Source organism: Equus asinus, chromosome 9 (genome assembly GCF_041296235.1).
Source record: "Equus asinus isolate D_3611 breed Donkey chromosome 9, EquAss-T2T_v2, whole genome shotgun sequence".
NCBI lineage: Eukaryota > Metazoa > Chordata > Mammalia > Perissodactyla > Equidae > Equus > Equus asinus.
In genome coordinates, this window is record NC_091798.1 from 6,740,610 (window position 1) to 6,762,932 (window position 22,323).

General features: G+C 54.1%; 1 protein-coding gene across 1 annotated transcript in view; it reads left to right on the forward strand.

Moving 5' to 3' along the window:
* Positions 1-22,323, forward strand: part of COL23A1 (collagen type XXIII alpha 1 chain) — a 315,117-nt gene that overhangs the window by 236,060 nt on the left and 56,734 nt on the right. Inside the window, exon 3 of the mRNA XM_044777582.2 lies at positions 18,674-18,718. Coding sequence (XP_044633517.2) covers positions 18,674-18,718 — 45 coding nt within the window. The remainder of the gene's footprint in view (positions 1-18,673; positions 18,719-22,323) is intronic.

The following is a 22,323-nucleotide window of genomic DNA, read 5'->3' on the forward strand; positions in this document are numbered from 1 at the left end:
GCTGCTGCACAGGGTTGAGGACTGAAGACAGTGAAGGAGGCCTAAGCCACAGAAATGCAGTGCGTGGGGGTCAGTGCTTCCTAAGTGGGCGGCGACTTTGGAAGGCAGGGGTCTCCAGGCCCTTCTCCCACAGGCCACCCAAGGGAGGCAGCAGTACAAGGGTCCCAGGGCCTCTGAGAGGCCTGCAGGAACCGCCTCTCCCATGGAACACACGCCCGCCTGGGACAGGCAGCCAGGGTCCTGCACAGGCCTCCAATTCCTGGAACTTTCTCCTGATGGCCCCATGGGGCCGCTGTCAGGAGCCTTCCATTGGAGCCTTTTGTCCCGTGTGCAAATGTCGGTAGATTGAGATCGCCCAGGGCGAGTCCTGCGGAGGCAGGCATGACACAGGGTCCATAAGGGCCTCGTGGGTGTGGAGCATTTTGGACTCTTGTTGGCTCTTGTTCTGGCCAAGCAACAGCAGATCTCCCCTGGTGGGGATGGGGAGGCGTGAATGCTTTGGGGGTCTGTGGTTGGCTGCCTCCTTGCCGGCAAGGGGAGCCTGGGGCCTGGGTCTTCTAGAGGCCAGGGCTTGTGGCTGGCTGCCCGTGGGTGGGGCTCGGGGGTCGGCCTGCTCCATCTGATGGGACTCAGTTGGAATCAGGGCTTTGTCCAGTTGTCTTAGACACGGAAGCTGACTCATGGATTCTGAAGTCAGACGGAGCAGGTCTCCACCTTGGCTGGGTCATCCGCAGAAGAAATCAGAGAGGGTGGTTTTCACCTGGGAATAAATCTGTTTCACAAAATTTGGAAATCAATTTGGCAATGAATTTTCAGGCATGTTTGAGGGGGCTGTGGGCAAAAAATCCAGCTGACACTTGAAACCTGAAATTGGCCACCTGGAGGAGGGCTTTCTGCCCGACAAAGGGGCCTTGAGGCACTGGAGCTGACAGTGCTCGTTGGCTGGGGAGCCTGAAGTCGATCTCCGATCCCCAAGGCCGCACACAGTCTTGGTTTTTGTTGTCCTCAAGCTGTCTTCAGTCCTGCCCCTTCTGCCTTGCCAATCCGTCCTGCCCTTTCCACCTCTGGTTCCTGCCTGGCTCGGCGAGGCCCGGTCACCTCCCTCCCACAGTACTGCCAGAGGAGCCTGCCCAGTCCTCCGGCTCCCAGCCCTCAAGTGGCCTCCTGGGACTGTGGGCACCCAGGTCAATCCACGTTGTCAGGCCCTGCCCAGCCCACGGAATCAGAATCTCTGGGGCCTCCTGGAACTCTGCATGCTCCACAAGAACCCAGATGATTCTCCTGTTTGAGAAGCGCTGGCCTGAAGGATAAAATATAGATTCCTTAGCATCAGGCTCTGCAGACATTGAAGTCAGTGCTTCTCAAACTGTGGGCCTGGACCAGCGGCATCGACATCATCTGGGAACTGTTGGAACTGCACATTCTGAAGCCCCACCCTTACTAAATCAGAAACTCTGGGGATGAGGCCCAGCCATCTGTTCCAAGGTCCCTTCAGGTGATACTGATGGGGTGCAAGGTTGAGACCCGGTGACCTCTCACTGCAGAGCCTCTGCCCCTGCTGCTCCTCCTGCCTGGAACACCCTCCTCTCAGCCCGGTCAGTTCCCAGCATCTGTCTGGCCTCATCTCAAGTGTAAATTTCTCAGGGATACCTGGACCCTCCAGACCCGGTCGTGTTCACCTAACACATCCTGGAGGAGGTCCCGGTGCTTCTCCTTCATAGCACTTACCAGTTTGTCATTTGGTCATCATTGGGCCGATGCCTGTCTCCCCCGCTAGTCTGTAAGGAGGATGGAGGCTGTGCCTCTCTTACTCCGGGTTTGTCCCCAGCCCCTGGCACCGTACCTGACAAAGAGCAGGGCTTCTGCTGGTAATCACCACCTCCTCCAAACGATGTGAATATCCTGCAACTTCTTGATTTTTCAGTTTTAGGTATTATCTATTAGAAGTCCAAAGTCTTCCTTTTTTCTCAGTCCTTTGCATGAAACCTGCTATTTTCTCTCTGGAAGTTTCTGGGAACTTCTCCGTCACTCCAGTGTTCTGAAATTTCACCATGAAGCTTCTCAGCAGGATCTATTTTCTTTCACTGAGCTGGACTCTCAGAAAACCAAGCTTCTTGAATTATTTCTCCAATGCCTCCCCTCCAGGTCTCTGTGCTCTCTCTTTCTGAGGTCTCTATTACTCAGGGAGGGAGGACAATCCCTGGGCTGACCCTGATTTCTTGTGCTGGTTTTCTTATCTCTTCTTTCCTATTTTCTGCATCTCTTTGTCTTGTTCTACTTTTTTGGAGATTTCCCTCAACCTTTCTCTTGCAACTCTGTTTCTAATGAAATTTTAATCTTTGCTATCATATTTTTCATTTGGAAGAAATTTTGTGCAAATGTTCTCCGAATATTCCTTTTGACAGCATCCTGATCTTGTTTCATGGATGTCATGTCCACCATTATCTCTGAACATATTAATTATGGGGTTTTTAAGTCTTCTGTTTTTGAAGGCCTGTGTCTTCTGAGTTACTATTCTGTATTTGTTTTGGCCTCTGTCTTTCATGTAAGAGGCTCCCTCAAATGTCCAGCACCTTTGGCTCATTTTTCAGAGTGGAAACCTAGAAAGCTGACTGGTAGCTCCATGGACATAGAAGGGGCTGCTCAATGTGGCTTCACAGGGACGTGGGCTGGCCGGGTCTTACTTCCGGACTCATCAGAGCCCTGGGAAGAGTCTTCCCATCTCCCGTCTGGAAGCACAGGCCCCGCTGCCTGCGTCCTGGGAGCCGCGCTGAGGATGGGGAGACCTGGGGGCCTCCACATTCCACGTGTGACCCTTCACTTCATGGTACCCTCCCTCAGCTGTGCCTGGCGTCCTGCAGGCCAGAGACTCTCTATTTTCCTCTCTCCAGAAAATCACCTTCTGGCAGAAAATGTCTACAAGACAGGTGGAATTTCAGGTCTTGGAGTGGCCATTGACTCTGCTCGCCCCAAGCTGTTGGCCCACTGGTTCTGCCCAGCTTGAGGAGGGCAGCCATCCAGATTCCATCTCAGTTGCAGCCGCTCAGTGCTGCCATTGTGGCACGAGAGCAGCCATGGACAGTGCATAAGTGAATGGACATGTCTGTGTCCTGATAAAACTTGATTTACACAAGTCCACGTGGGCTGGGTTTGGCCCATGGACCATAGGTTGAGACCCCTGGTGTAGAAGCTGGTTCATCAGGTAACCAGTGCCGCTGGTTCCTGAGTTTTGGGGGTTCTGCCTCGCAGGCTGGGTGTGCTTGAGCTTTCCCCATTGCTGGCTTAAAACTTCGCCTGTCCCATTTCTGCACAGGCAGCAATCCCTCATTTGTTTACTTCCCGGCTTCCTAAATATTGTTGCTGATGTTTCCTCTACTGGCCTCTGTACCCTTGGAGCTCAGGGTTCTGGAAGTAGTAGAGATAAATGCATGCATTCCATCTCCCATCTTAACTAGCAGGCTCCTTTTATTTTTTTAATAGGTCTCTCGGTTACCTCTATAGCATACAGAACTGAGATTGATTAAGGTCGGTTGTGCGTCTTCACCAAATTTAAATAAATTAATTGAATGTGCATAAAAAGAAAGACTTCTGTGAAGACTTGAATATAAGATGATTCCTTCCTTTCTGAGGCCCTGCAGAAGGGCCGCCCTTCCATCCTCAACCAGGCAGGGCAGCGTTGGTCAAACCAGCTCCCAGAATACCGTCTGAAGGATCATGGTCCTGTGGACCATGGATCTCTGTGTGGACCAAGGCCACTCTCTCTGCAGGATCCGGAGCCCAAGGCCTGGAATTAGCATATGTGATCCCTGCTGTGCAAGCGAGGCCCTTGTTCTCAGCCCCTGGGCCGGGACGAGGAGAGGGAGGCACTGAAATAGCAGGGCTTCTTGGGGTCCTTTGAACACTTGGCTTCCCAGAGAGGGATCACAACTCATCTGCCAGCGGTGTCCAGTTAGTTCTGGGACATGAGGGTGCAGGGAGAACCCTGAGCCTGAGCAGTCGGGCCTGGACCCCGAGCACTGTGGAAGCCTTCAGAGTGGGAGCAGATGGGCCAGTGGCTGGTGCCATCCTGAGGACCACCCCCCAGACAACGGCTGCAGCAGGCTGCATGGAGGGACTTCCAGTCTTCACACTCTGATACGTAGGCTCTGCCTCTTCTTTTTTTTTTTTTTGAGGAAGACTGTCCCTGAGCTAACATCCATGCCCATCTTCCTCTACTTTGTATGTGGGACACTGCCACAGCATGGCTTGATAAGCAGTATGTAGATCCACACCCGGGATCTGAACCTGCGACCCCACGCTGCCGAAACGGAGTGCACGAACTTAACCGCTATGCCACCATGCTGGGCCCAAGTTCTGCCGCTTCGTGTCTGCCCCTCCCCTCTCCTGAGCCCTGGTTTCCTCTCCAGCAGGGTGGAGATGCAGGATTGCTGTCAGGATGTCTAAGAGAGTGACAAATCTGAGCAGGCCCAGTCAAGAAAGTTGTTTCTGACAGAAAATGTCTGCAAGGCACAGGTGGAATGTCAGGCCTTGGAGTGGCAGTTGACTCTGCTCACCGCAAGCTGCTGGCCCACTGGTTCTGGGAGACAGTGAGGATGGGCAGGTTTTCCGTCTGTGGATGGCTCCGTCTCCCCTTCTGTACCAGAACTGTTCCAGGGCATCCGTGCCCCTTCCCCAGGCCCCCACAGTGCCTGCACATCTCTCTAAGATCATTTCCCATGCTGTGTTGTAATTGGGTGTTTGCATGTCATCTCCCGGCTCCTTGTGAGCTCCTCAAGGGCAAGAACCGGATGTAATCATTTGAGTACCCCCAGTGCCTGGCACGGAGTGGGTTAACGCTGGATGGATGAACAGATGGACGGATAGAAGGATAGATGGGTGATCCAAAGGATGAATGAACAGATTGGTAACTTAATGGATGGACAAATGCATGAACAAATGTACAGATGGATATTTGATTGTCCAGATAAATGAAGTCGTACGTTCACCCAAAACTATTAAGTAGTTTTTCTACAGAGGAGTCAATGATGAATAATGATGAAGTGAGACTGTGACAGTAGGAGGAAAAGAAAGAGAAGGTGGGACAGAGGCAGAAACAGTATAACAGGTGAATAAACAGAGGAGGAACTGGAGACATGCCTGCGCGGACAGACGACCTGTGTGCACGTTCACAGCCTCCTTGAAGGGCGTCAGTGTCTGTGAGCTGGAGGAGTTGTTCCCAAGGTCCCAGGGAGGAGGAGCTGGGAGAAAGAATTCACAAACACTCTTTCTGTCTATTAAAAAGAATTTTTTTTTCTCTAAATAAACTTTGAATCCACTTCCAAGTATGTTTGGAAAGAGCAGTGGCAGCTTTCATGAGGGGTAAATTATAAGTGCTCCACTCGGAGCTGTGTTTAGGGACCTTCAGAAATACATGCAGCCCCCAAAGCAAGTGCTAAAATGCGCATGAGACAAGAAACATATGCCTCTGTGACGACGTCAGGCAGGCTTACTGCGAGTATGCGTGCTGTGCTGGTGATGGAATATTCAGCAAGTGTTCCAGAAAGAGGCCTTTCCTGAAATGGAGGTCAATGAGCATACTCCCCCTTCTCATAAATCCTTGGTAAAAAAGGCAGGCCTGTCTCCCACACACATGCGGCTGATTATCTGGGGCTCTGGGCTCTCCCTGGAGAGTGGTTCAGAGTGGTTTCCCAGGGCCAGATCCACCCCCAGTGGTTTCCAAGCCCCGGCCAGAAAGGCTGTGGCAGCTCGCCTGGGCTTTTCCTGCCCCAGGGGGCAGAGAGAGTGGGCACAGGTGCTAACCAAGAAAGGAGGAAACATACATCCCTCCTTCCCAGTGCCCAGCGAAGATCAGACCCAGACATGAGCCACTACGGACACCCTCTCTTTGCTGTTGGCCACTGGAGACCGTCCGCCTGTCCAGGTTAGCTGAATTTGGCCTGAGCCTGGACCAGGTTCTCAGAGGACCAGGGCAAATCAGATATGGTCTCTGCTCTGTGGGGTTCACAGTCCAGCAGAGAGACAGATGGGCAGGCAGCTCCATCCCATTGCACTAAGTACCATAGCAAGTCAATATTCCTGGCCCAAGAGTAGGCAGCCAGGAAGACCTCCCAAAGGAGGGCTCATGTCTTAGCTGGGTCTTGAAGGATGAGTAGGAGTTTTCCTTGCAAAAAACGGGAGAAAGGACGTTGGAGACGTGAGCAACACAGCTCAGGGCCATGGTGTGTTCCCGGCCAGGTGTTCTGGCAAAAGGTGGGCCAGGAATGACTTATGGAGGACAAGCAGGGGGTGGGCAGAGCAGACCAGAAAGGGAAGTCTGAGTCATCCTGGAAGGGCCTTGGCCACGGAGCTCAGACTGTGTCCCAAGGACAGTGGGGAGCCTCTGGATGGCTTTAAAGGGCAGTGACGTGATCAGCTGTGTGGTTTAGAAGGACCAGCCTGACTGCAGGGTTGAGTGAGAGGACAGAGCGGTGCAGGACCTGGGTGGAAGAGGAGCTAATTGTGTCTGGGGATGCCCAAGGGGTCTGCGGCCGGACGCTGGCGTCTGATGGACAGGAGAAGCCCTGGGCGGTCCTCATTTATTTACTGATTTATTTTTAAAGGGTGCATGCTTTGCAATTGGACACAGCTGGGTTTGAATCTCAGCTCTGCCACACACCAGCTGTGTGACTTGGGACAAGTCCCTTCTCTGTGAGCCTCTTTTACTTTATCTGCAGGGTGGGGTAGGTGCCACCTTCCTGGCGAGGGTGCTGAGTGGAAGAGATGAGCACACAGCTGTACAGCCCCTAGCACAATGCCTGGCACACGCAGCCCACAAGCAGGAGCCCCCTTCCTTGCTTCCGGCACCCCACTCCAGAGCTCTGGGAATGGCCGAATTGGCGCTGACATCTCCCCATTGCGGAAGCCTGTATGTGGGACCTAGGGCCTGCATAGGGGAGCCGCTGCTCTCGGGTGGCGCTCCTGCAGCCTCTGCCCAGGGAGCACCCTCCAGAGGAGGGCCAGGCCCAGCCAGAGCGGCACAGTGCCTCAGAGGGAAAGAAGGGGGCCACTTGTGTCTGGAGACCTCTGGGTGTCTCTGGCCAGACTGTGGCATCTGAATAGATGGGAGACAGCTCAGGCACTCCCCAAAGTCACGACAGGCAGAAGCCTGGGGACCAGGCGGGTCTAGAGGACCCTGATGGCTGCACACAGCTGGCCTGCCCACACTCCTTCCAGCTGCCTCAGACCCCAGGCCCTGCCCACAGTGCCTCCCCACTCCAGCAGTGCCACGTGCCGTCCCACGTCCTCCACCCGCAGCCGGCCAGGGAGCAAAGCTCCACCCTGCCCAGCCTCCTTCCACTCCAGGCTGCTGTGGGGAGGAGGGGACAGTCGAGCAGGTCTTGGAGAGGCCCGTTTCCGGGCACAAGGAAGAGTGGCACAGTGAGGGAGGACGTGAACACACCTGAGCTTGCAACGACAGCGTGTCGCAGAGTGGCCCCACTGGTGGCACAGCCCGTCGGGATAGCAGCCTGCGTCATGGTTAGTGCCTCCGACTAACCACGGATTAGCCGATGGGTGGATGGATTAGTGGCCGGTGGATGGGAGTCACTAGCCCACCTCCCACTCCCATCACATTGGGGGTTAGGATTTCAATGTGTAAATTTTAGGGGCCTCAAACATGGAGTCTATAACAATGTTACAACGCGGTGAACCTCAAAGACTTCATGCTGAGTGAAATAAGCCAGACACAAAGGGCAAATGCTATGTGATTCCACTTATGTGGGCTATCGAGATATCTAGAATAGACAAATTGGTAGACAGAAAGCAGATTGGAGGTGGCCAGGGGCTGGGCGGAGGGGAATGGGGAATTATTGCTTAATGGGCGCAGTATTTCTTTTTGGAACGGATGAAAAAGTTTTGGAGCTAGATAATGGTGATGGTTGCACATTTTGAATGTGCTTAATGCCACTGAACTGTACACTGAAAAGTGGGTAAAATGGCAAATTTTAAGTTATATGTATTTTACCAACATTTTAAAAAGTAACGTGATAACAAAATGTGCTGTATAGAGACGATGGAATGTTGTTCAGCCTTAAAAAGGAAGGCAGTTCTGACACCTGCTACAACACGGATGAGCCTTGAGGACATTGAGCCCCGTGAAGTAAGCCAGGCACAAAAGGACGCATACTGTACGGCCATACTTAGATGAGGGCCCTGGAGGGTCGGATGCGCAGAGACAGAAAGGAGAAGGTGGCTGCCAGGGGCTGCGGAGGGGCATGAAGACTTGTTGACTGGGGGCACTTCCAGTTCTGCGAGATGGAAGGAGCCGTGGAGGTGGACGGCGGTGAGGGCTGCACCACAGTGTGAGTGTGCGTACTGCCACTGAAGTGTACTCTTAGAAATGGTTACGACGGTAAGCTGTGTCTATATTTCACCACAATTTTTAAAAGTAATTAAGAAAAAATTTTTTTGACTGGCACCTGAGCTGACAACTGTTGCCAATCTTCTATTTTTTTTTTCTCCCCAAAGCCCCCCAGTACATAGTTGTATATTTCAGTTGTGGGTCCTTCTAGTTGTGGCATGTGGGACACCGCCTCAGCGTGGCCTGATCAGCTGCGCTAGGTCCACGCCCAGGATCCGAACCGGCAAAACCCTGGGCCGCCGCAGCAGAGCGCGCGAACTTAACCACTCGGCCACAGGGCTGGCCCCTAAAATTTTTTAAATATAATGTAATATACCAAAAATCATTGGGTGAATCGTATGGTATGTGAATTATATCTCAGTAAAGCTGTTTAAAAGATAATACTGCCCCAAACGCAGCTGGACACAGCGTGGCTGACCTCCCTGGCCAGGAGGAAAGACGGCGCATGTGAGCGCACCGGCCTGCGCACCGCCAACCATCCGAGTGTGCGGGGAGGGCAGGGCCCAGCTTTGGGCACATGTGACCTCCAGGCCCCCCCCCCAGGGCCCAGCCGCTGAAGGAGAGGACATAGCTGCCTCATGGGGTAAGGGGAGTGGGGAGACGTGGGGTCACCCTGAGAGCCAGCCTCCAGCAGACAAGCATGGAGAAAATCAGCCCCAGCTCCTGACCGCTGAAGCTCCCTGGAGGGGGCCCGGGTCCTGGACCTAGCCCTGGCCCTGGGGGTCAAGAAAAACACACGTGAGTCACTGGAGTCTGCAGTGCAGGGGAACCACACAGGCTCTGGGCGCCTCCTGGGCCCGGATGCTGGGCCCCCCCAACCCTGTCCCCTCAGCCTCTCCGCTCCTCTGAGGCATGTGGTCTGCAAAGCTGGGGGCTTCCTCAGACCCGAGTCCTGTCAGTGGGCAGCAGAGGGGCCCAGGCTGTGGGGCCACTTGACCTTGGGCAGCCCCTCCCCAACTCTGTCACAGGGATACCGATGTCCCTGCCTCTCGGGTCTACTCTGAGATTTACGTGAGGCAGCACGGGCACGAATCTGGCTGCACAGCCATCAGCCAGCAGGTGCCTCCTCAGCGCCCACTTCCTTCTCCGGGCAAGGGCCCTTGCGCCCTTCCTCAGCCATCCTCAGGTCCCAGCCCCTCGGCGCCTCTGCCCAGCACAGCAGCGTTCCTTCATGCTCTGACCACTCGTTCAGCACCAGCCTGTGTGTCAGGCCCTGTCAGAGGCTGTAGCCTCAATCCAGCAGACAGGAGCCCGGGCCTCAGGGAGCAGAGACGAACCATAAACACTAGAAAAGCAAATAAAGTAGACTAGGTAATTTTGATAGAGATAAGTGGCTGGAAGAAAATAATACAGGAAAGTGTGACAGAGTCCCTGAGGCCAGGGCATTTTAGACCGTGGTCGGGGAAGTCGTCCGGAGACATGACAGAGTCAGCCACACAGAGATATGTGAGAGGAGAGCCCCAGGCAGAGGGGACAGCTGGCTCAAAGGCCCTGAGGTGGATCCAGGCCTGGCAGGCCTGAGGAGCAGACAGAAGGCCATGAGGCAGGGGGTGGGGAGTAAGGGGGAGCAGGTGGGAGAGGGGCAGTGAGAACCTCCTTCCTCACGGGCTGCCCACTGCAATGACCAGCCATCCCGGCTGCCTGGGACTGTCCCCGCGTTAGCACTCAAAGTCTCAGGAGACCCCTCAGTCCTGAGCACACTGGGATGCTTGGTCACCCTAGTGCCCACCCACTTCCTGTGTTCCCCGAATGCGGAAGGTAAGCTCCGCAGGCCCTGGGGGGGCTGGCGTGCCCTCCCCGCAGGAGAGCTCTATGCTCCTGTCCCATGGAGCTGGGCGTCCCGGGTCCCGGTCCATGAGGTCAGGTCACCTTGGAGCATGTGAGGCATGGTGAGCGGCCAGCTCTACCCTGAGTGTCACTTCTCAGTCCATGCCCGCCACCACGCTGGCCGTGCTCCGAGGGCCTCCAGCTGCCAGCCTCAACTGCCCTTTTCTAGGACCTTCTGAGTGGAGCTGGGTGGGGCTTTTAATGTGCAGGTTGAAGAATTCTCATAAAAATGAAAGCTCACATGAATGGCTTTTAAGTTAAAAATATACAAATAAATAATGTGGAGCTTTCCATTCTCTGAAAGCGGGAAATCCTGGCCTTCGTTACGTTTGGCGGGAACGTTGGCCCACGTGTCAGTAATGAAGGCTTGCAGGTGAGTGAAGAGTTGAGGAATTTGGTGTCTTTGGGGTGTGCTGCTTTCTCTGCGCCTCTCTGGAGCCTGTTTTCCAACAGGAAATAGGATCCCAGGAGTTGAGAGGCTCTGGGAGAAGCCAGTTTGCCCTAGCATAGATCTGGGTCTGGCAGAGCCCCAGCCCCACAGAGCCACCCCAAGCTCTCCCGCCCACCCGCCCGCCTGGGTGTCCTCCCGAGCTGCACAGGGCAGCGTCCAGCTGTCGGCATCAGGCACCACAGCTTTCTTGTGTGCAATGCCTGTCTTAGCCTGGGCCCTGGCTCTTTCTGTATTCGGGTTAACCTGACTCTCAGCCTCCACCCTTTGAGAGCCAAGACGGTCCTCCCCTTTCTGGAGCCCTTCCTCACCCTGCCCTTCCAATCCAGGCGGCTGGCCAGCAGGGCCTCTTCAGCCCTCTGAGATGTTCTCATGGCCGTGAGAGGGAAGGGCCCTAGTCTCTCGGGCCCTCTGAGGGGCTCTTCACTCTTCATGTGAGGTTGCTCAGCCCTCCCTTCAGCTGCCTGAGCCGTTGGCCGGCCTCTTGGGCATCAGTGCCCCCTCCAGGATCACCGTGTCCCCCAGGCTACCCAGAAGTGTCCACAGGACACACCTGCCTCCCTCATCCGAGGGACAGAGGGCTTTGTTAGGCCTGGCTGGAAATGAGCAGGGAGAACGCTCCCCTGCCCGGACGGGAATTCCCAACTCCGAGGTTGGTCTGAAGCTTGGAAACCAAGATGATCTGGGGAGATGTTTTAATGATTTGGTCTTGGTAGCTCAAATCCAGGGACCTCCCAGCCTTCTCCCTTCAAGGTGCCCCCCCACGATGGCCCTTTGGCCTGGGCAACCTCAGGGAGCTCCAAACTGAAGGTCTGGGGGGTTTGAACCACCTGACCCCCACCGCCCTCCCAGAGTTCTGGGAAGAGGGTCAGATAAAGGGGCCTCCAATGCCCATGAGAAGGACCTGGTGTGAAGGCCGCAGGAAGCTGTGGACACATCCTGGGATGACAAGAAGAGCTTGGCCCTGGTCACAGGGGCCAAGGTGCTCAGAGGAACAGCCCTGGAGGCACACAGACCTGGGTTCAAATCCTGGTTCTGCCCTTTCCACACGATGTGACCTTGGGGATGCCACTGTCCCCTGTGACTACACAGTGCCAGGTTCTCAGGAGACATTCAGCTGTGGTCGTTAGCAGCACTGCCAACAGCATCTCCACGGTCTCTGTCAGGCCGACCCAAGTCCACAGTCTCACTCTGGCCTTTGTAGCTGAGAACCCTGGGAGCATTTCTTTTCTTTGTTTTGTTTGTTTTTTTAATTGTGGTAAAATACACATAACTTAAAATTACCATTTTAACCATTTTTGAGTACATTCACACTGTTATGCAACCATCACCACCATCTATCTCCAGAACTTTTTTCATCTTGCAAAACTGAAACTCTATACCCATTAAACATTGACTTCCCAGCCCCCGGCCGGCCCTGGCAAACCCCCTGCTACTTTCTGTCTCTGAATCTGACTACTCCAGGGACCTCATATAAGTATAATCCTACAGTATGTGTCCTTTTGTGCCTGGCTTATTTTACTTAGTATAATGTCCTCAAGGTTCATTCAAGCTGTAGCATGTGTCAGAACGTCCTTCTTTTTTAAGGCTGAATAATATTCCGTTGTATGTATATGCTTCATTTTGCTCATCCATTCACCTGGCTGGGGTGGGGTGGCCTTAGGCCTGTAAGAGGACAGTGATAAGGCAGGCATTGCCAGACCAGGTGTCCAACGGAGCCTTGGGGTTTGGGGCCACCACCCTGTAGTTGGTCAGTGGTGTGAGTTCTCCAGCCCAACCAGAGAGGAGGTTTTTATGAGTTAGAAATGGTTCCATTCTGTCTGCCCTCTAAATGTGCTCGAGAAAATGCCCATCCTCCCTGGAGTGATTTTGTGTGCACATGGCTGTCACAGGCATGCTGAGCATTTAGCAGCAAGCTGGGGCCCTTGCCAGCCGTGCTATGCCTGAAACCTCAGGATTTCTTTGAGAACTCCCATTCCCAGACCACTCGGCCTCTGCATCCTGGTCCCCAGGTCCACAGGCAGACATGGTGGCAATTAGGGACATGGAAAGCCCCAGACTGGCCTTGCCTTGTGGGCTCAAGGTCAGGGTGTAATCAAGGGTCGATCAGCATCTGGACTCAAACCTGCCTGAAAAGTTGCTGCAGTGTAGCTGCTCTCTCAGACTCACCGCCCGTGGGCACGGAAGAACCCGCTTACATCAGGGACCCAGATTCTGATGGCCCAGAGGCCCCTCCAGCCAGTTATCTCTTGAGGTCCCAAATAGGCCCCACTTGTGTGCCCTCAAGTTGCTGTGTCTGCTGCCAGCTCATCTGTTTAGCAGTTCCACAAGGCAGGTGTAGTTGCTACCACCCCTGAACTTTTATCCCTGTGGGTTGGGAACCTAACGCACAGAGAGGTTGAATCACTCACTCAGGGTAAACGGCTTCCATATTAGTCATGTCTTTTCCCCTCCTGCGCCAGACACCTTGTTGGTATCTGTTGCCCACAGCCTCTGGAAGGAAGCTTCACAGATGCCACTAAGGCAGCACCCACTGTGAAACCCCAGGGTCCCCACAGCTGCCAGTCCCTGACCCAGAGCCGTGTGGGTCCCACACAGAGGTGGGAGAATGGCCAGAGCTGGTCTCCATCACCCGCAGACTCTCCAACTGGGAGTTTTTCCAGCAGCATCCTTGGGCAAGACCTGTCCTCTCCCTTGCAGCCTGTTGCCCCATCTGAACGTGAGAAGGTTGATCAAGACAGACTCCCAGGTGCCTTCCAGGACCACCTGAGTGTCAGAGTCTATGCCGGCAGTGGGAGACACTCTTCCACTGAAGAAAGGAAGGGAAAGAAAACCAGCAAGGAGAAAGGTCTGGGGCAAACCGCTGGGCCTGGTTTTGCTTCTTAGGAGAAACACTTAGCTGCAGCCAGCTGGTCCGGCTATTCCTGGGAGGCGGGGCAATGTGCTGCAGGCCTGGCCCATGTGCCCAGGGGCAGAGCCAGCCTGCGGGGGTGGGGGGCGCAGCCTCAGTCTGCTCTACTGCCTGCCCCAGGGGGACCACCTCTCCCGTCCTCAAGGCTACCTGCCCGGTGGTTCAGCAGTCGGCACAACTGTCCTTGCACCTTAAGAACCACAAACTGCGTGGCCTTAGGCAAGTCTTTTCACCTCCCTTAGCTTCAGAGTTCTCCTCTGTACAAGGGACACCAGCACCTCCTTCAAAGGTGTCTGTCAGGGGAATGGAGGAGCTCATTGGATGAGCAGCAGGAGACCCGCGAGTTCATGCTCGCTGGCTGAGTAGCTGACCTGGCCCCCAGGAGGTGCTGAACCAAGGTTGCTGCCCCTGGCCAGCCCTCCACATTTGATGGTCTAGAAACTCGCAACGGGCCGTCCTTCCTGCCTCTCCCACAGCAGGTTCTACCGTCCAGGCCTCACGTGGGACTGGCCTCTCTGTTTGCGAAAGCAGCGGACAGGGAGCCCAGCCGTCAGCTAGGAGCTCAGCTCTGCCACTTGCCCTCCCCCAAGGCCTCGACCTTCCTCGTCGGGGAGAAGGGGGGCAGAAAGCGCCCCCCCATCTGAACAGCCTGTGCCCCTCACACCAGGTAGTCCTGCATCTCTTCTAAGCCATGAATCTTGTTAGATTTAACAGTCTATTTTTTTTAATTGAGGTAACATTGATTTATGACATTATATAAATTTTAAGGTGTACATCATCATATTTCCATTTCTGTGTAGACTGCATCGTGTTCACCACCCGAAGTCTAATTGCCATCTGGCACCGCACACACGTGCCCTTTTGCCCCTTTTGCCCTCCCGCCTCCCACGTCCCCTCTGGTAACCAGCAATTTGTTCTCTTTGTCTGTGTGTTAGTTTATCTTCCACATACGAGTGAAATCATATGGTGTTTGTCTTTTTCTGTCTGACTTATTTCACTTAGCATAATACCCTCAAGGTCCATCCGTCTTGTTGCAAATGGCAAGATTTCATCTTTTTATATGGCTGAGTAGCATCCCATTGTGTATATACCCATGTTCTTTATCCAATCATCCATTGATGGGCACTTAGCTTGTTTCCAAGTCTTGGCTATTGTGAATAATGCTGCAATGAACATAGGGGTTCATATACCTTTTCGAGTGAGTTTTCGTGTTCTTTGCATGAATACCCAGAAGTGGGACAGCTGGACCATACAGTAAGTCCTCTGTCTCCTCTAAGCCGTGGACCTTGTTAAATCTGACAGCGTTTTAAAGAGAATGCCAGGAAATGGTGTGGAGGACCTTAGGCTTCCTTGCCCATCCATTCCCTCCCTCCTTCTTCCTTCCCTCAACAGTGACGCCGGGTCCTGCCCCACGCTGGGAGCTGGGATCACACAGCTGCGTGGGATGCAGACCACACACTTCAGTGGACTGCCCTGTGTTAGGAGCAGGAGAAATCAGGCATGGCAGAAGGGTGGATGGTAGAGGAGAGACCGGGCGTGGGGGAGCGTTTGCTGATGCCGAGGAGGAAGGGGTCTGGTGGGCCAGGACAGGCAGGAAGAAGCCGCAGGGCGACTCCCAGGTGGTTTCTGGCTTGGCTGTGTGGGTACCGGTGCTGCCTGCGCTTAGGCGAGAAGGGAATCCTGCAGGACAGCACAGGGGGATTGGGAGATGACCTGGGGTTGGGACGTGTTGAATCTCAGAAAAAAGGGTTGCCCAGTTGTCAGTTTGTGCGCTGTTCACACAGAAGCCTCCAGGATCCAGTTTGGGTTGGCCCTGGACAGGGCTTGTGAGCAGCAGCCTCGTTCTTTCTCTACTTAGGCCCTTTCGGCTGGGAGTCCTGTCCAGTCTGCCAGGCCTGCAGCCCCACAGGCCCTGGGCGCTCTGCAACACTCGGCCGCCCCCCAACTCCATGCCTGCTAGGAGCTTCCCCAAAGGCCCTGGGAGGCAGGGCAGCCCACCCTGCTGGGCAGCTGCCCGCCCGGCTAGCAGCCCTCCTCACTGGGCCGTCTGCCTAACCGTACAACCCAGCAGAACCACCCAGACGAATCCATTAGTTCAGCTACCTCAGCGGAGGCAAATGTCCTCGTCTGGCTTGAGTTACGCAGATGGAGAGTTTCACAGTCATACCCAGCAGTGACCATCAGAAACCCGTGGTGCTGCTTTAGCTTTCAGATCCAGGAAGATCCTGGCTGACTCTCCCACACATGGGCCACTCCTGCCTTACCTCACGCCTCAGCCTGGGGCCCACGACAAGTCGCCTTGCCGAGCCGATCACAGGTTTCTGTGGCCTGGTGGAAGCCTAGACGCCAGGGACTGGCGCACTGGCCTCATGAGTGAAAGCTGGGCCTTTTTCCTCCTACCACCAGGGGAGCGTCATGCCGTGTGTGCCAGTGGGTTCCTGTTCCCACACCCTTGCTCACCCTGAAGACCAACTTGCCCAGAGGGGAGAAAAGGCTGGACACCAGTGCTCCCAGGCTCTGTCAGCCCACAGGAGCTGGGGAGGAGATCAGGACGTGTGCTTTGGCCATGAAGGGCCTGAGGTGTTGGTGGGACACCCACGTGGAGATGTCAGGTTGACCACTGGCCAAGAAGCATGGGTGTCACAGGCCTCAGCTGAGCTTGTGGACCTGGAGGCGCTCCCTAGGCTATAAATGCCTCCCCAGTCGGAGGAGCTATTGTCTGCTATGCGATCAGAATCTCGGCCTTACCAAGTCAACAAGCCCCAGGCGATGCCAGCATGAAACTCAAGGTCTGTGTCTGGTCTCAGGGAAAATCAAGGGCTGTGTGACTGGTGTGAATTTCTGCTCTCAGAGCTCAGATGTGCATCACTTACGTGGTCAAGTGATCTTCGACAAGGCGCCAAGGCTACACAATGGGGAAAGGACAGCCTCTTCAACCAATGATACTGGGGAGACTGGACATGTGCAAAAGAATGAAGTTGGACCCTTGCTTTACACCATGTACAAAAATTAACACAAAGGGTTAAAAAAGCAACAAAAGTAAAAATAGACAAACTGGAATACATCAGACTTAACTTCCGTGCAGTAAAGGAAGCAATCAACAGAGTGAAAAAGCAACCTACAGAGTGGGGGAAAATGTTTGCAAGCCATGTACCTGATAAGGGGTTAATATCCAGAATATATAAAGAACGCCTATAACTCAACAACAACGACAAAAATCCAATTAAAAACTGAACGAAGTACTTGAATAGACATTTCTCCAAAGAAGATATACAAATGGCCAACACGTATATGAAAAGATGCTCAGCATCTCTAATTATGAAGGAAATGCAAATTCAAATCATGGTGAAATATAGCCTCATACCCATTGTGATGACCACTATAAAAAAAAACCAGAAAATAAAAAGTGTGGGGGAGAGTGTGGAGAAATTGAAACCTTTGTGCACTGTTGGTAGAAATGTAAAGTGGTATAGACACTATGGAAAACATACAAAATAGAGGAAGATGGGCACAGATGTTAGCTCAGAGCCAATCTTCCTCACCAAAAAATTAATTAATTAATTAATTAATTAATTAAAAATTGGCTACTATGGTAAATTTTGTGTTATGTGTTTTTGAGCACAATGAAAAACAATTTTAATAACAAATTCAGGAATGCAAGAAATAGCGTGTTTCTCCTTTTAAAATTTCGTTTAACTGTCCTCAGCTGGAGACCCCAGTCCACAGAGCAGAAATTCATCATCGCCTCATCCCCTGGCCTGCACAGGTGTCAGGGTCTGGCCCCGCGCAGAGGGCCCTCCCCATCCTGGCAAATCTCTTCTCTCTCTTTTTCTCAAAGGCCCTCCGTCCTCTCCATCCAGGACCCATCCTTAACAAACTCACCGCTCCCCCGGGGCTGCTGCCGCTTTTCTGCCCTCTCCTGGTCCCTGGGCCAGGGGCGCACAGCTGGGCCTCACAAGAAGGAAAAAGGGAAACACACATCACACGAAGTTTTCAGTAAACATCCTGCCTTGGACATGAGTCATGGCCAGTCTCTGCCTCTCCTCTGTGGTCGTCCTTGGGATTTTGAGGGGTTTTGAGATTGACTTTCACAGGAAAGAGCAGTGCCTTGCAATAGTCACAGCCTGGGGCACAACTTCACTTCGCAGACCTTTTCCTCTGGCACCTGAGAAAAGGGAAAGGAGAATCGGGGACAGTTCAACTAAGAAGGTGTGGAACCTGGGGGGGCGGGGAGGGGGGCAGGGCGGAAGACGGAGGGGCATCAGGGATGTTTGCAGGGAGCTCCAGGAGAGGCCCCGGGACGTGAGGGTGGGACCAGGGAGTGCTGGCTGGCTCTGGCCCTCCCCTCCGGGGGGTGGGTGATGTGAGCTGTGCGCTGGGCCCAGGCCCCCTCCTCCAGCATCACAGTCACGCGGTCTTGGGGACTGACATAGGCAGAGGCAGGAGGTCTGCATCGTAAATTCAGAAAGGCTCCAAACCTGTGCACAGAGGACTAGACCCTGAAAGAGCGTGCGTTGGCATGCTCGCCGGCTGCAGTAAACCGTGCATGGGACACCCGGAAGGGCTCCCTCGAGTGCGGACGGGAGGGGCTGGAGGCCCAGCAAGGAAGGAAGGCGGTAGATGGACAGGATGTGCCTTTGAAATGCCCTCAGAGTGTCTTCGTGTGGTGTGTTCTCTCCGTTGTTTTAGTTCAGTGACTATTAAAAAGCTTTTGTCAGGGCTTTCATAAGATAACTCCCGCCCTCAGCCTTATTTTTCTCATAAATCTGAAGCTTCTCAGCTGCAAACTCTTCTGCCTCAAGAGTTTCCAGGTAGTGAATCTTTTTGATTGGGGAAGCACTCATGAATGAAGAAGTGAGCAGATAATGGAGTAACTGAATGAGTGAGTGAGGGGAGAATGCAGAGGAGCAGGGGCGAGGGAGGGCAGGAGATGGGGTTTCTCCCCATGCCTCTCCCCTCCTCTAGCCAGCGGGGTGGTGAGCAGGCTGCCCCCAGGATGCTGTGCTGGGTGGGGAGCCGACAGCAGGCAGGCTGCGCCCAAGCCCACTGGCTCCCCTTCTCAACGAGCCTATCCTTGTTTCCTGTCTAGGCCCCCCTGGACGGCGTGGCAAGCCTGGAAGAAGAGGCGATCCTGGTGAGTCCCAGGTTTTCTCAGTTCCTAAACCTAAGCCTGGAAGTCTGCCCTTGACCTGGGGCCTGGCTGGGGGTGCCAGTCCCTGTACCACCCCATAACGCAGGACCCTCCTCCCCAGGCCAGTCTTCCTCTCCCTTCCAATTCCAACCGCTGTCCCTGGGTCCACAGTGCCCTTCTTGGCCTCCTGACGTCCACAATTCCAGTGGCAGTCGCCTCTCTGCCCTTGGCCACCCCCCCGAACCTCACTGTCAGCCTGGAAGGTCACTGCCTAGTCTCCCACCTGAAACAGCCTCCTCTCTTTCTGGGAATTGATGGTGATTCCCCCGCCCACAGTCTCTACCATGGGTCCCTCAACACAACGTGACACTTCTCTGGTGTCCCCAGAGTTGGGCTGTCCTTCCCTTGGCAGAGCTACCAGAGACTGTTCGCTCCCTCCCGTATGGCTGCAGACTCACCTGGAGTTGGCGCCACTCTCCCTCCTGCCATCTTCGTTACACCCAAATGTGCTCCGTCTCTACATCCCCTGCCCCGACTCTCCGGGAAGCTTCCCTAAGAGGCGTCCACACACCTGCCCCGACCCCAGCTCCTCCACCTTGCCTCCCCTTCAACCCACCCCCTCCAGTCTCTTTTTGCTGTCACTCCACTGACATCATCTTGGCCAAAGTTACGGCTGGCCTCCTCATGGCCAGGCCAGCAGACACTTTCTGTCTTTATCTTCCTTGACCCGCACTGTTGGCCACTCCCCTCGGTATTCCCATCTCAGCTCTGGCCTGCGTTTCCTCCCACATCTCTGACCCCTTCTTCTTTGCCTTTTCTGTAGGACCCCAGTTGCCTCTTAAATGAATCTGCCCTTGACCCTTCTCTCCTTTCTCCCACCCTTGTGGCTTCAGCTCCCCCGTGATTCTGACAACGCCCCCCTCCCTGCCTCCAGCCAGGTGGCCTCCTCTGGGCTCAGAGGTTGGACATTGCACTACTGAACCCAGCACCTCCCCCAACCTGCTCTCCTCCAGCTCCCCATCGCAGGGAGGTCGCCTCTGGCCACCCGCTCCCCCGTGCAGACACCTGGGCATCATCCTCCATCCCTCCCTTCACCGTGCCCACGCCAAGTCCCAGTGAGTCTCCTCCTCGTTGTGTCTTGGACCATGCCCCCTTCTCTGTCCTCACCACTCCTCCCACCATGTCCCCCACCTCCAGCCTCGCCATGGGTGTCCAGGGCCCTCCCACTCTAACCCTGCACTCTTACGTCCTCCCCTGCACAGATGTCTTCTTCTCTACCTGGACTCTTACCCCAAGTTCATTACTCTTTGTCCTGTCAGTCTAGCTCAAGCATCTCCTCCAAAAAGCCTGCTCTACCTCCCTGTCTGGGGCTATCACACAGAGCAGGCCCCGGGAACGTAATGCACAGAACAGTGAATGAATGAATGAATGAATGAATGCACGCATGCTCAGCCCCTAAGCAACTCCACAAGGAGGGCATGGTGGTCATGCCAGAGGGGCCCACCATCAGGACCTCAGGCCAGTTGGGCCCAGGGAGAGCAGGGCTGGTTCTCTCTCAACCTCAGACTCCTCCCTGGCTCTAGGCATGGGCTTCTCGCCCCTGTTGTGCTGCATGCTTGCCTCCTCTGGTTCGTCATGAAGAGGCCCTCCAGATAAACACCCTCGAGTTCAGTGGTAGGAAGCGCCCTTCATGGTTCTCAGTTGGCTTTGACTTCTAGGAGCTGAAGGCTGTTTTGTGTTTGATTGCCATGGATTTTGTGCGTAATCATCAGCACCCGACCCCACACCACCAGCCCGCCAAATGCACATGTCACCACTCAGTTCTCCTTTCTGTCCTCATAAAAGCTTTTACTGCCCTTTATTGTAAGCTCCCGACATCCTTTTTAGAAGGAGATAAGAACTAGATAGTGACTTTTTTTTAGGACAAAGTATAATATTATTCAACTTACTCAAAAACCCATTCGAATTATGACTCCAGTTTACAAGAATCTAAAAGTCAAAGAAAGACAAGGACTTACAGGACCCCTGACACTGCCCTGGGTCTTTTCAGGTCCTTCATCTCATGGGATCCTCACAGAGCCCTGCAAAGATATGAATATGTAATTATCTCCATTTTGCAGATAAGGAAACTGAGGCTGCAAGGGAAGAAGGGCCTTATCTAAGGTCAGCTGCCAGCACAGGGTGAGCAGCACCTCCTCCCTTCGCTGGCCTTTCCCAGCCATGTCCTGATTCTCTGCCTGTCAGAGAACTGTGAGCGGCACAGAGCAGATGTCCCTCTCTGATTAGCTTTGGCCAGGCCTCGTGTTTATTTCAAGATAGTTTCACAGCCATGGACATCCTGGCTCTGACGCCTTCCCTTGTACAAACCAGAGCTTCTCCTGTGCCCCAGGGAGAAAGCCTCTTTTTGCCAGTGGGACAGTGTCTGGCTGAGACGCCTTCCTGCTGCAGAGCTGACCCGCCCGCCTTGGAGAGAGGTCCTCTCTCACTCCCAGTGGGAGCCTTTGCCTGGAAGACGCCTCCGTGGCCCTGCAGTTTTTATGCATCTCCACTGTAATGGAATGGATTTCTCACCTCCCCCGGCCCACTTCTCAGCTAGGGAAGCCCAGCACTGCCCTTGGACTCTGGTGTCCTTTCTGGGAAACTTAGGCAGGATCCTTTCCCCTTCTAGAACCTCCTTTCCCCGAGGGTGTTCGTCACTCTCCTCACCTCCCCCAGCCTCCCTCTGTGCCCACGCTTCCCGCGCCTGGCTGTGGCGGTCTCCTCTGCAGACTTGTCCTTCTCCACCAGAGCATTGTCCTCTCAGGGCAGGGGCTGGGCCCCAGGCCCTCAGGAGACAGTCAATCACTGCTTGCTGACAGGAAGAGGGGAGGAAAGGGAGGAGGGAGAGAGAGAGAGACTGGTGGGCAAATGCAGGGTGAGGCTTAGGAGGTGGGAAGAGACAAGGATGAGGTGCTCACATGCTGCGTGGCTGATGCCTGTGCCAAACCTGCAGAGACAGACAGAGGCGCCCACCAGCCCTCCACAGCTGCAGCCCTAGACCAGCAGCCTCTGTGCTAAGTGTTCTATCCACCCTGGCTCCAAGACACCCTTTCTGAAAATCCAGTGGAAGAAGCACTTCTGGAATGGTGGAGTAAGGACCTCTGAAAATCCACTCCTCCATAAAAGCAGCAAGAAGACTAGGAAAAATCTACCTTTTCAGGACCACGGAGATTAATGAAAGACTTGCAACAACCCAAGAAACGTTTATTCAAGAAAAACATATGAATCTTGCTAAAAAACAGTGAGATCTGTAGTATTTTAACCTGCCCATCTCCCGAGCCCCATAGTACCCTTAAAAACCATCAGCCTTGCAATCACAGTACCTGTGAAAAGTAGCAGCCACTGGAGGATTGAAGCTCCCAAGTGCTCATTCTCAGAGAATTGCCACTGTTTGACCGTCAGGCAGCTCCCTGGAAAAGAGCGTGCACGTGACTTGTCTTTATTTGACCTGACGCAGAGCCCGCTCACTCTCATCTCCAGAGAGCTTGCTAAAAACGCCCGGCAACAATGGTTTAACATTGCAACTGCCTGTGGTGGTGATACCAGTGGGAGCAAGCAAAAACTTAAAT